The 12,421-nt window shown below is 41.6% G+C and overlaps 1 protein-coding gene across 15 annotated transcripts in view; it reads left to right on the forward strand.

Moving 5' to 3' along the window:
• LOC118505883 overlaps window positions 1-11,411 on the forward strand; it is a 29,605-nt gene extending 18,194 nt beyond the window's left edge. For 11 of the 15 annotated variants that reach the window (XM_036042330.1, XM_036042383.1, XM_036042373.1 and 8 more), the window contains exons 25-27: window positions 915-1,018; window positions 1,098-1,305; window positions 2,171-7,290. In XM_036042330.1, coding sequence (XP_035898223.1) covers window positions 915-1,018; window positions 1,098-1,305; window positions 2,171-2,359 — 501 coding nt within the window. In that variant the 3' untranslated portion in view covers window positions 2,360-7,290. Of the gene's footprint in view, window positions 1-914; window positions 1,019-1,097; window positions 1,306-2,014; window positions 2,080-2,170; window positions 7,291-9,170 lie in introns of those variants that run through there. The other 4 variants (XR_004905465.1, XR_004905471.1, XM_036042439.1 and 1 more) reach the window with 4 other exon arrangements.
• Window positions 11,412-12,421: the final 1,010 nt, after the last annotated feature.

A 12,421-nucleotide genomic window follows, 5' to 3' on the forward strand; every position in this document is an offset into this window, starting at 1 on the left:
ATAGCCTCTCATCCAGCCGCCATTAGCTCATCTCTAGCTCACTATAGTGTACACCGTTACTGTACAAAGCGTTGTTCTTAAGTGGATGTGTTGGTTACCATATTTGCTGCCTACTCTCTCTCTCTCTCTCTCTCTCTCTCTTATTCTAGCGAGTTACTATACATATATATATTCGCAGCTATTACCGTTTTCGTTCGAAATGCTTTGGTTTAAACTTTTTGTTTTCTTTTCTACGTGTATCTTGTGAACATTGTTACTGGTTGAGTTGAATTTTTTTGTTTTGCATTCGTTCACAACAATTCTAGTGTACATATCTAGTGACGTATTTCGGAGTTGGTTTCGATTTGCGTTTTCCGTTTCCGATTTTTTGTTTTGCGGTAGTCACTTTTCGTTTTAGTATAGTCAACGCGTACGAGTGTTTGCCGCCTGCGAACAACCGTTGCAGCAAAGTTTGGTGATGTGTTTTTGCTTTCCTTTGCTGAAAAACAATCTTTTCGTTCTATGATTTGTACCTAGCTATCTGCACATACGAACAATAGTGTTTGTTTTGAAAGCAGACAAAAAGTTTTTCTGTATGTGTGTGTGTGTGTTTTACCATATGTGGCGTAATTTGCGAATTTACATACTTTTTTTTAGGAAGACATACTTTACGTACTTGGAAATTAGCGTTCCGTTTTTTTGTTGCGCGTACTCGTAGCGTACTAGTTACTACCGTATTTGTCCACTTGTTACGAATTTTTATACAATTAGAACAGAACCCAGAATATATACTCTCACAGCAAAAAACAAAAACACGCCATTCCGATAGCGTGGCCATAGTTTTTGAAGCGCACGAATGTGCAAAACAAAATCATTTAAAAAAAACACAACCACCCTGTTTTCCTTCCGTTCTCTCTCGACCAACCTTGTTGCAGGAGAACGCCAGCAACCAGACGGTACCGAAACCGACGCCACCGGAAGATGTACGCAAGCCGCCGTACAAAATACGACGGCTGAAGGCGATCGGAAATCAAATAAGGTATGGCGGCCATCTTGTTTTGTTTTCCTGGAGTGTGTACGTCCTGATACTTAAAAGTAACATGTTGGCCATCTTGCAGATTTTTGCGTCGACTGGAGCGATCGATACACCGCAAAGAGCAACCGGCTCAACCATCGGACGAAGATCTGAACGAAGGCGGAAGTATGAAGGATTCGCCCAAGATGTCATCGCCGCTGATCCGGTTCAAGCAGTCACAAATCGACGAAGAGGACGAATCGGAGGAGGACGATAGTAAAACCAAATACTATTCCAACGCACTGAACAAGGTAAGCGAACAAAAAAGGGGAGTTGTTGGTTTTTGTTTTGTAAGCAGTAGGTGATGTGAAGATCGTCTAGTCTAGTCCTGCAATATAGTCGTGATTAGTGTTGGGTAGCTAGGGCTCGGGGGCTATCGAGAAGCCTCACCTCAGCAAATGGAGGTATCCGGGGGCGCTCTTCTCATTCAAACTGGTAGAAGAAGAGACAGAGAAGAAGAGAGTAACTTCAAAGACAGAGAGAGAGAGGCAGACGAAGTTATCAGTATGAAACTTTATCCTAACAGAAGTAGTTCCACGCACTCTTCGAACTTTTCGTCCTTACGAGGTAGCTTATGAGGTAGTTCCTCGAACTATTCGCCGTTACGAAGTAAGTTTAGCACTCCTCCAAGTTCATCGCCCTCAGCGAATGCGAATCTACCGGGAGATCCCCCCTTTCACATGTTGACAAACCACTGCCCTCTCCTCCTTAAAAGAGCTACTTGACCCAACGCTAATCGTGAATGTACAAGTCCAGATCACCCAAAATGTACAGAGATAGTTTTCGATGGTGAGCAAGTCTAGCGTCGCGTGCCTAGCACTAGCTGAACTAATATGTGTATCATACAGTATATGTCGAGGCGTGTGTCACCGTGTGTACTAGAGTCGACCAATAGCGAGTCCCTAGTGTTAATCTATCGAGAACGGAAACACTATACTATACTATTCTAAACCTTTCAAGACAGATTTAATGGAATGAGGTTGCATGAACAGCCAGGCCATCGGAACAGTACATACGCTTCAAAGGTTAAGAAAAAAAAAACAAGGATCCTGATCTAAGCAGAACGTTCAAGCGGCCCATATACTTTATCAGCGCATCGCTTGTCTTTCATTGCAGCAGCAGCAGCAACTGCAGCAGCAACAGCAACTCTTGTTACCGTCGGAATCGAATGCAGTGAACGCAAATACCCGTCCGCACTGCAAAATATTGCGACAGCGGCGTGTTCCTAGCCATGACTGCTACGCCCCAAAGCCATGGTCCGAAGCGGAATGTAAGCTGCTCGGGAGTGAAGTCAACAGTGACTGAGGCGAATTAGCTAGACCTACCATAGTCGTATTAGAAAGCGGACGAGACACATAGGGACGATACAACTGAATGGGAGACGAGTGAAGCGCTTTCGCATTAGCCATCGATAACAGTTGCCCAGTGTATTGCTCTCTTTGACGATGAGTGTTGGGCGCCTGAAGGTATGCAATCAATCAATCTCCCAGGAAAGCTTATACGGAGCGGGCTATTAGTGGACAGACTCTAGCCAAAATGTGTCCGATCGACATAACCAAACCAAAAAATAAATAAATAAATAAACAGGTTTGCCAGCGTGGCAGATGTATCAGAAACCCATCGGAAACCCAAGCGGGAAGTGCCGCCGAGTGAACTAATACACTTTTTTGCGCTATTTGGCATAACATAATACAGCAATATAGGAATAGTTACGACAAACAAAAAAACACAAATATATACAAAAGCAGGAAACTCATGGCAAAACCAAACACATTTACAGCTACATATATATATATATAAATATATCCCACACTCTAACTCGTGTGTTGTCGACATTTTGGATACGTAATAGCGTTTTCGTACTTAACACTTAACACAGCCAAGCATACAAACACTACAAAAACCTGACACATTAGTCCGCGCTGCTACATTAACGAGTTTTTGCAAATATTTATATGTGTTCAGTTTGATCTAAACGGTTTTAGCGTGTTGCATATCGCAGTTGTTGTGAATATGTATCATATACTAATATTTAAAAAAAACGGAATATGTGAGCTAAAGGAATACCAGTAGAGTATAAAGTTACGAAAAAAAACCCAGAAAAAACGAAACAGCAAGAGCAATAGAGCACTTTAGCACACACTCACACACATATATAGACATTTTTCTAAAGACAACTTTCCGAGCGATTCGGCAAATAGTGGTTGTAACCAGTTAGTACGTACCACGTATAGATGTACCGCACACTAGGGCGCACGGGCCTTTCTCTCAATCACTCACAGAAAAAACTCACTCACACGCTCACTGAAACACACGTCCACTCGTAGGTGCTTCTTCTTCTTCCCTTGGCACTACAACCTCGAAAGGTCTCGGCCTGCCATTTCTGGCTTTCTGTGACTTGATTTTACCCGTAGCAAAGTAGTCAAGCCGTACATACGAGGGGGCGATCTGGATGGTATTTGAACCCTGGTCTTGCCGTGTGAAGATAGGCACCGCAGTCGCCTTGGCCACCGGACCGCCAGACTCGTAGGTTCATTTGCATTGAAATAGCACACACATACATTTGGGGCAGCTCGCTAGCAGATGTGACAGCGACGCCGACTTCACACGGCAGGACCGGGGTCCAAATCCCATCCGGACCGTTCCCCCGTAGTGAGGATCTAACTAACTATGCAGTATCAGTAAGTCTAATAAGCCAGAAATGGGAGGCATGACCTTAAGAGGCCATCATGCCAGGAAAGAAGAAAAAGAGACACATACTCACACACACTCACAAAAACTTAGTAAAAGCTAAAAAGTTGTCAAAAAAGAGAACAAAACATTATACTTATACTAAATACATCACCCGAACAGAGACTGATTTTCTAGCATAAGAAAAACCAAGCAAAAAAAGAAGAAGACGAAGAGAAACGAATGAGATAGGAAGCAAGAAGCATCTGAAGGGATATCTCCTCACAGCGATACTGTTCAGTTGAGATTTTTTGTTTTTCATCATGTTTCAATGTAAGTGTTGTAATTCTCGATATTGAATATCACGATTAGATGTGATTGTTTTTTCGCTACTTCTTTCGATGCACTTAGGTTTTGAGGCGCCAAAAACGAACAAAGGGAATACGAAAATGGCGAATACAGAAAACAAAATGGCGATATTTATATGTGTGTGTGTGTTTCCTGGTATTACTGCAAATCGCTGCACTACGATAAGATAAGGTCGGGATGGGCAATAATATGTATAGTAGTAGATGGTAGAACTGTAGAATCAAGCGACGATCATGTACTTCACACCTTTACGGGCACGCACATAAACTCACAGACACACACACACACACGTTTTATGTCGTTTGTAGTATCTGTCACAACGTGACAGGTGTACGAGTTTATATGTGTGTGTGTTTTTTTCTCCCCTCCCCCATAATTAAAGTCATTCACGCACATGCTCATGTTAAGCCTGCCCCGAGAGGATGGCTAAAAGTAGTCTGGGATATTTGACAACCATTGAATTCTTTTTGAGCGCGAGAAGAAAAAGGTCTTTTTGAGCTGTCAAAAGTCTCAGGCTACTAGGAGCTGTCGTTTCGGGGCGGCTTTACAGTCATCTACTTAGGCTGGAGTTACTACCTAGTAGTATGTTACTAGTGGTACAAACTTTGTAAGTTGGAACTTGACGGATGGGGTCGTGCAAAACAAACTGTCATCCAACCGATTAGCCGTATAGGACTAAGTAGTATCGCCAGCCTTATATTGGTGATACAGCTCCATCGTAAGATACATCCTGTCAAAATATTATATGGGATTTGACAGATGACATCGTTGGCCAGTTGAGATAAAGCCCAAGTGGAAATATTATAGGTGGCCCCTTATGAAGTTCGGCGCGCTCTAATTGAACTAGGCTCAAAGGAGCTAGTAATCAGCTTCTGGGGAGCTTACCTTTTAGGCCCCTTGAATGCTCGGAGCTTCAAGGTTGTACAATACCATCTGTTCAGTCCGATACTATATTTTAACAGGACAGGTATCGTACGATGGATCTATGTCACCAGCCATTATGCCCAGCCAGAGGAATGAACGGTTGGAACGTGAACCACCCTTGGCAAACGATACTATTTTAAATACACTTTTTACGCTGTATAATAGTTTAAAACAGAAAACTTAAATGCAATAGACGATGTGGTGGCCACTGGCGGTAGTCCAGCCAGTCTTTAAATGTGAGGTTCTAATTTAAAACCAGCTGTCCAATGAGTTCATCATGACTTACAGTGTCGTTTCCGAGCTAATAAAAGCAAGTGTCCACATGTTTAAAACAATGCTGTGCTTTGAAGCTGTTGTTGCAGTAGCGTGGACTGTTGTTATAAACATGTGGACACTTGCTACAACTAGAAATCACTGTAAAACACCCAGTCACAAATTACTTGATCGCGCGGCTGTGCGTGTGTGTGTGTGTTCGTTATTTTTTTTCCGGTACATAAATTGCAAAAACTAATAACAAACCCTAAATCATACAAATAATATTAGCTTTAAGTCTATTTGGGGAAAAATTAAAAGGATACGGGTTCTCAGCGATCTACAAATCCCAATTCAAGATTTGCCTTCCACACACACACATACACATTTTCACATCAGCATACCAACAAAATCACCAACGTGTCACATACACTACGAACGCATGCACACAAACACTTACACAAAACTGTGTACGTTTTGTGTTTTTAAAAACAACAAAACCAAACTAACGACTACGTCCTAAGCTTTCGATACTATAAGTAGCATAAACTATTGTTCCGTTAACTGTTGATTGTTTTGACCGAATTTTTGTAAGCCTACATTTAGAAACTATACGGAGTAAAACAAACAAACTTAGCTACAGCACTACGTCTACCGAGATTTAACTAGGACCAAACAATGATGTATAATCATTACCTAAACAGCCCAAATGTATTACAAAAAAAAATAAACAAAAAGATGCCTTCTGTGATAAGATTTGAAGCCCGTGGTAAGCGAGAAGCAAAATGATGGGTAGAGGTGTTTAAACAAAAAAAAAAAAAACACACATACAAGCAAATCCAAACCAAAAATTCGCTGATATGTGTTTTTGTTTTCCAATATCTTCTACTCCTTTTGTTACTTGGGAATTACTAGCAGGTTCCAGGCCAATCCCACTGTTACCGGCCTGTAAGTGCTTGTTTGTGTTCGAACACGCAAAGCAACTGGTGTGTGTATGTTGTTAAGCTACTCGCGTACGTCTCTATCTCGCTCGTTTCGAGCTGCAATAGCCCAGGGCTCGTCCTGGGACTGTCCGGGCATCACCACGTGGCACGAGTCAGTAATGGCGTTGAAGATTTGTATTTTCCCCGTGATCGTAGTGTAGCGAGTAACGTCCTGGCGTTAAGGTGTGTTAGATAAGCAAGATATTGAGGTGGGAGGGGGGGGGGGGGGAAAGGGACCTTAGATAGCACTATTTTTGCACGTAAACATCTCTAACTGTTCATTTTCAACCAACTAATAGCAATAAACCAAAAGCAACATTAACTAGTAAAAACGAACAAAAAAAACAAGATGGTGGCCGGAAGGTATCGCGAACCACGATACTTACAAATTACTTTACAAGCAATGTATTTCTTAATGCTGGTATAGATGTTTTAAAGGGTTAATTACAAATCAATCTAGGTTAAGTGAGCATAAGGGAGGTGAGAAAAGGGGAAAATAGACCGACAACGCAGACAGAGAGAGTATAGCAAAGTACAGTTGAGAACGTCGAGAAGAAAAAAAAAACACGGAAAGCATAACGGAGGAAAGATACGAATGTTAAATAGCAGCAATAGGTGGCAAAGTAAGTAAGTAAGAAGAAGAAAAGGAAAGGAAAAAAAATGAAGAAGAAGAAGAAGAAGAAACCAGAAGAAAAAAAAGGCAAACAATAAAAACATTAACTGTTATTAAGGGAAATGAAAAAGGGGAAAAAGAAAACTAATTACAATTCCACCGCAAAACTAATTACGTTTAAGGCTAATTGTTTAACTATTTAAAAGATTACCAATATGTGCACTTTTCTAAGTAAGTTCGTGGCAACAACAAAAACAAAAAAACAAAATCGAGAGCAAAACCGGTAAGCAAAAAAAAACAAAGGGAGGCAAAGAACCTAAACGGCAGACAATGGAAAATGACAAAAAAAAAATCATGAGCAAAAACTAAAGCTGTTAATTAAATGACCATGTATATGTTCTTAGAAATCTATCGATAATAAAAACCTAAAAAAAAGCAAAGAAAATGAGCAAACACCCCCTGACGTATCTTATAACACAGCACTAACTAGGCAGATGGGTTTAGTTGGTTTGTTGTATACTGCATGATGACTCATGATTTCGCTTGAAGTTCACGTTGATCTGGAATCAAGTGATCAGGTGAAGTGATCAACATTATGGAAAAGTCTCGGAGCTCTGCTAACCACCGAGAGCCTATACCATGGCGATGAGCTTAAATGGGGATCATCGGATACTCGCGGAGGTGAAATCTTTGGATATCTTCTTCTATGCGTCAATCCTGATCCTGAGATCACATCGACATCATTGTGTTGATGCTCTCCTACCAAAAGTTATACACACTTTACCACACAGAGAGGAGATCGTATCTTTAAAATCGTTTGAAAAACTTCAACTGTCTTTAATCAATCCAGTTGCATTCTTCATTGGTGCAGAATAGCACCGGATGACCTAGTACCTGTAAAGTATTTATAGGCCGTCCACAAGTACAGAAGGTTCTTCACACGCCAATAGTGAACTACGAGGACTGACTATACTACAATGTATTATACAGAGCGCCTACACCAGGGAGATGGGCTTGACTGTCTTTTTTTAATCTGGCGCTAGAGAGAGAGAGAGAGCCATCCGTGACTCGGAGGTGGAAACTTCGGGGACCATCTTCTATAAGTCAATCCAGATCTTGGCATACGTCGATGACGGCTATCCTATGTAGCAGAAGCTTATCAAAGGATCGAGCGTGCGGCACAGAACCTCGGGTTGGAGATTAACGAGGCGAAAACCAAAATGATGGTGGCACCACCAGCGGCCCTGCCTAACTAACACTGGGGTAATGTACAGATAGGTGACCGCACCTTCGCAGTCGTCCAAAACTTCACCTGTCTGGAGTCAACAGTCAGCTCCTTCAACAACATTGATGTTGAGTAGCGAGTTGAGTGCTGGTTGCCAACCAGAGCCTGAGGAAACTTCTCCACTCAAAATACCTCCTCAGTACGCACATACGCCTCTGAGGCATGAACTCTGTCCCAAACTGACGCCGTACCCTCTTAGTCGCGTTCGAGAGAAAGATGCTCAGAAGGATTTTTGACCCCTCTATGGGTGGAAGGATAATGGAGGAGCAGCTACAATGATAAGCCATACGAGCTGTACGATGATATCACCATCGTGCAGTGAATTGTGATGGCGTTGATGTGACCGCCAGAACGGCCGGGATAATCGATCGGCAACCGAAGTCGCTGGACCGTGAGCGGTGTCAAGGATTGTTGCAGCAGGCCAAGGCCGTGAACTAAGCTTTTCTACAACGATTCCAATCACCGAAAATACCCTGCAAAAGGACTTCTTTGGGTCTTCGTTGGTTTTTTTTCCAACAAATTTACAAAAACAGACTCAAATCCAATTTATTGAATAATTCAATGATGGAATCGTTTTAACCAAATGTTTAACTAAGCAGCCTGCGTGGCCCCCAACAGGTCAACAGGTCATCCATATTTGGCCTGCGCATCCGAATTTCCACGAATGTCATCAACGATCATCCGACGTCAGGTTGCAATGGGTTTCAATTAGTCTATAGAACATCGAAACAGCCGGTGATCGATCTCCGTTCCCTAACCGTATCCCACCTAGTGAGGTCTGACTATCCAACCAAGTGGTATCAATAAGTTGAGTAAGCCATTGGTTGGAACATATCGTTTAGGTCACCGGACCAACCCAAAGATTCTATCTCGCTCTCTTCTTGGCCTTACGACCCTCTTGGGTCATGCCTGCCATTTTTTGCCTACTAGACGTAATGAAGCAACGTGATTGGATGGTCAAGTCCTCAACTACGGGGGAACGGTCCGAGTAAGATTTGAACCCCCATTTTAACAGGACAGGTATCGTACGATGGATCTATGTCACCAGCCATTATGCCCAGCCAGAGGAATGAACGATTGGAACGTGAACCACCCTTGGCAAACGATACTATTTTAAATACACTTTTTACGCTGTATAATAGTTTAAAACAGAAAACTTAAATGCAATAGACGATGTGGTGGCCACTAGCGGTAGTCCAGCCAGTCTTTAAATGTGAGGTTCTAATTTAAAACCAGCTGTCCAATGAGTTCACCATGACTTACAGTGTCGTTTCCGAGCTAATAAAAGCAAGTGTCCACATGTTTAAAACAATGCTGTGCTTTGAAGCTGTTGTTGCAGTAGCGTGGACTGTTGTTATAAACATGTGGACACTTGCTACAACTAGAAATCACTGTAAAACACCCAGTCACAAATTACTTGATCGCGCGGCTGTGCGTGTGTGTGTGTGTTCGTTATTTTTTCCGGTACATAAATTGCAAAAACTAATAACAAACCCTAAATCATACAAATAATATTAGCTTTAAGTCTATTTGGGGAAAAATTAAAAGGATACGGGTTCTCAGCGATCTACAAATCCCAATTCAAGATTTGCCTTCCACACACACACATACACATTTTCACATCAGCACACCAACAAAATCACCAACGTGTCACATACACTACGAACGCATGCACACAAACACTTACACAAAACTGTGTACGTTTTGTGTTTTTAAAAACAACAAAACCAAACTAACGACTACGTCCTAAGCTTTCGATACTATAAGTAGCATAAACTATTGTTCCGTTAACTGTTGATTGTTTTGACCGAATTTTTGTAAGCCTACATTTAGAAACTATACGGAGTAAAACAAACAAACTTAGCTACAGCACTACGTCTACCGAGATTTAACTAGGACCAAACAATGATGTATAATCATTACCTAAACAGCCCAAATGTATTACAAAAAAAAATAAACAAAAAGATGCCTTCTGTGATAAGATTTGAAGCCCGTGGTAAGCGAGAAGCAAAACGATGGGTAGAGGTGTTTAAACAAAAAAAAAAAAACACACATACAAGCAAATCCAAACCAAAAATTCGCTGATATGTGTTTTTGTTTTCCAATATCTTCTACTCCTTTTGTTACTTGGGAATTACTAGCAGGTTCCAGGCCAATCCCACTGTTACCGGCCTGTAAGTGCTTGTTTGTGTTCGAACACACAAAGCAACTGGTGTGTGTATGTTGTTAAGCTACTCGCGTACGTCTCTATCTCGCTCGTTTCGAGCTGCAATAGCCCAGGGCTCGTCCTGGGACTGTCCGGGCATCACCACGTGGCACGAGCCAGTAATGGCGTTGAAGATTTGTATTTTCCCCGTGATCGTAGTGTAGCGAGTAACGTCCTGGCGTTAAGGCGTGTTAGATAAGCAAGATATTGAGGTGGGAGGGGGGGGGGGGAAAGGGACCTTAGATAGCACTATTTTTGCACGTAAACATCTCTAACTGTTCATTTTCAACCAACTAATAGCAATAAACCAAAAGCAACATTAACTAGTAAAAACGAACAAAAAAAACAAGATGGTGGCCGGAAGGTATCGCGAACCACGATACTTACAAATTACTTTACAAGCAATGTATTTCTTAATGCTGGTATAGATGTTTTAAAGGGTTAATTACAAATCAATCTAGGTTAAGTGAGCATAAGGGAGGTGAGAAAAGGGGAAAATAGACCGACAACGCAGACAGAGAGAGTATAGCAAAGTACAGTTGAGAACGTCGAGAAGAAAAAAAAACACGGAAAGCATAACGGAGGAAAGATACGAATGGTAAATAGCAGCAATAGGTGGCAAAGTAAGTAAGTAAGAAGAAGAAAAGGAAAGGAAAAAAAATGAAGAAGAAGAAGAAGAAGAAACCAGAAGAAAAAAAAGGCAAACAATAAAAACATTAACTGTTATTAAGGGAAATGAAAAAGGGGAAAAAGAAAACTAATTACAATTCCACCGCAAAACTAATTACGTTTAAGGCTAATTGTTTAACTATTTAAAAGATTACCAATATGTGCACTTTTCTAAGTAAGTTCGTGGCAACAACAAAAACAAAAAAACAAAATCGAGAGCAAAACCGGTAAGCAAAAAAAAAAACAAAGGGAGGCAAAGAACCTAAACGGCAGACAATGGAAAATGACAAAAAAAAAATCATGAGCAAAAACTAAAGCTGTTAATTAAATGACCATGTATATGTTCTTAGAAATCTATCGATAATAAAAACCTAAAAAAAAGCAAAGAAAATGAGCAAACACCCCCTGACGTATCTTATAACACAGCACTAACTAGGCAGATGGGTTTAGTTGGTTTGTTGTATACTGCATGATGACTCATGATTTCGCTTGAAGTTCACGTTGATCTGGAATCAAGTGATCAGGTGAAGTGATCAACATTATGGAAAACTCTCGGAGCTCGGCTTACCACCGAGAGCCTATACCATGGCGATGAGCTTAAATGGGGATCATCGGATACTCGCGGAGGTGAAATCTTTGGATATCTTCTTCTATGCGTCAATCCTGATCCTGAGATCACATCGACATCATCGTGTTGATGCTCTTCTACCAAAAGTTATACACAGGTTACCACACAGAGAAGAGATCGCATCTTTAAAATCGTTTGAAAAACTTCAACTGTCTTTAATCAATCCAGTTGCATTCTTCATTGGTGCTGTTATGGCTTCGGTAAGTTGGTCATGTCATGAGAATAGCATCGGATGACCCAGTACCTGTAAAGTATTTATAGGCCATCCACAAGTACAGAAGGGTCTTCACACGCCAGTAGTGAACTACGAGGACTGACTATACAACAATGTATTACACAGAGCACCTACGCCAGAGAGATAGGCTTGTCTGTCTTCTTTTCAATCTGGCGGCTCTGCCAACGAACACTGGGGTAATGTACAGATAGGTGACCGCACTTTTGAAGTCGTCCAAAACTTCACCTGTCTGGAGTCAACAGTCAGCTCCTTCAACAACATTGATGTTGCGTAGCGAGTTGAGTGCTGGTTGCCAACCAGAGCCTGAGGAAACTTCTCCACTCAAAATACCTCCTCAGTACGCACATACGCCTCTGAGGCATGAACTCTGTCCCAAACTGACGCCGTACCCTCTTAGTCGCGTTCGAGAGAAAGATGCTCAGAAGGATTTTTGACCCCTCTATGGGTGGAAGGATAATGGAGGAGCAGCTACAATGATAAGCCATACGAGCTGTACGATGATATCACCATCGTGCAGTGAATTGTGATGGCGT

The sequence above is a fragment of the Anopheles stephensi genome, chromosome X (genome assembly GCF_013141755.1).
Source record: "Anopheles stephensi strain Indian chromosome X, UCI_ANSTEP_V1.0, whole genome shotgun sequence".
NCBI lineage: Eukaryota > Metazoa > Arthropoda > Insecta > Diptera > Culicidae > Anopheles > Anopheles stephensi.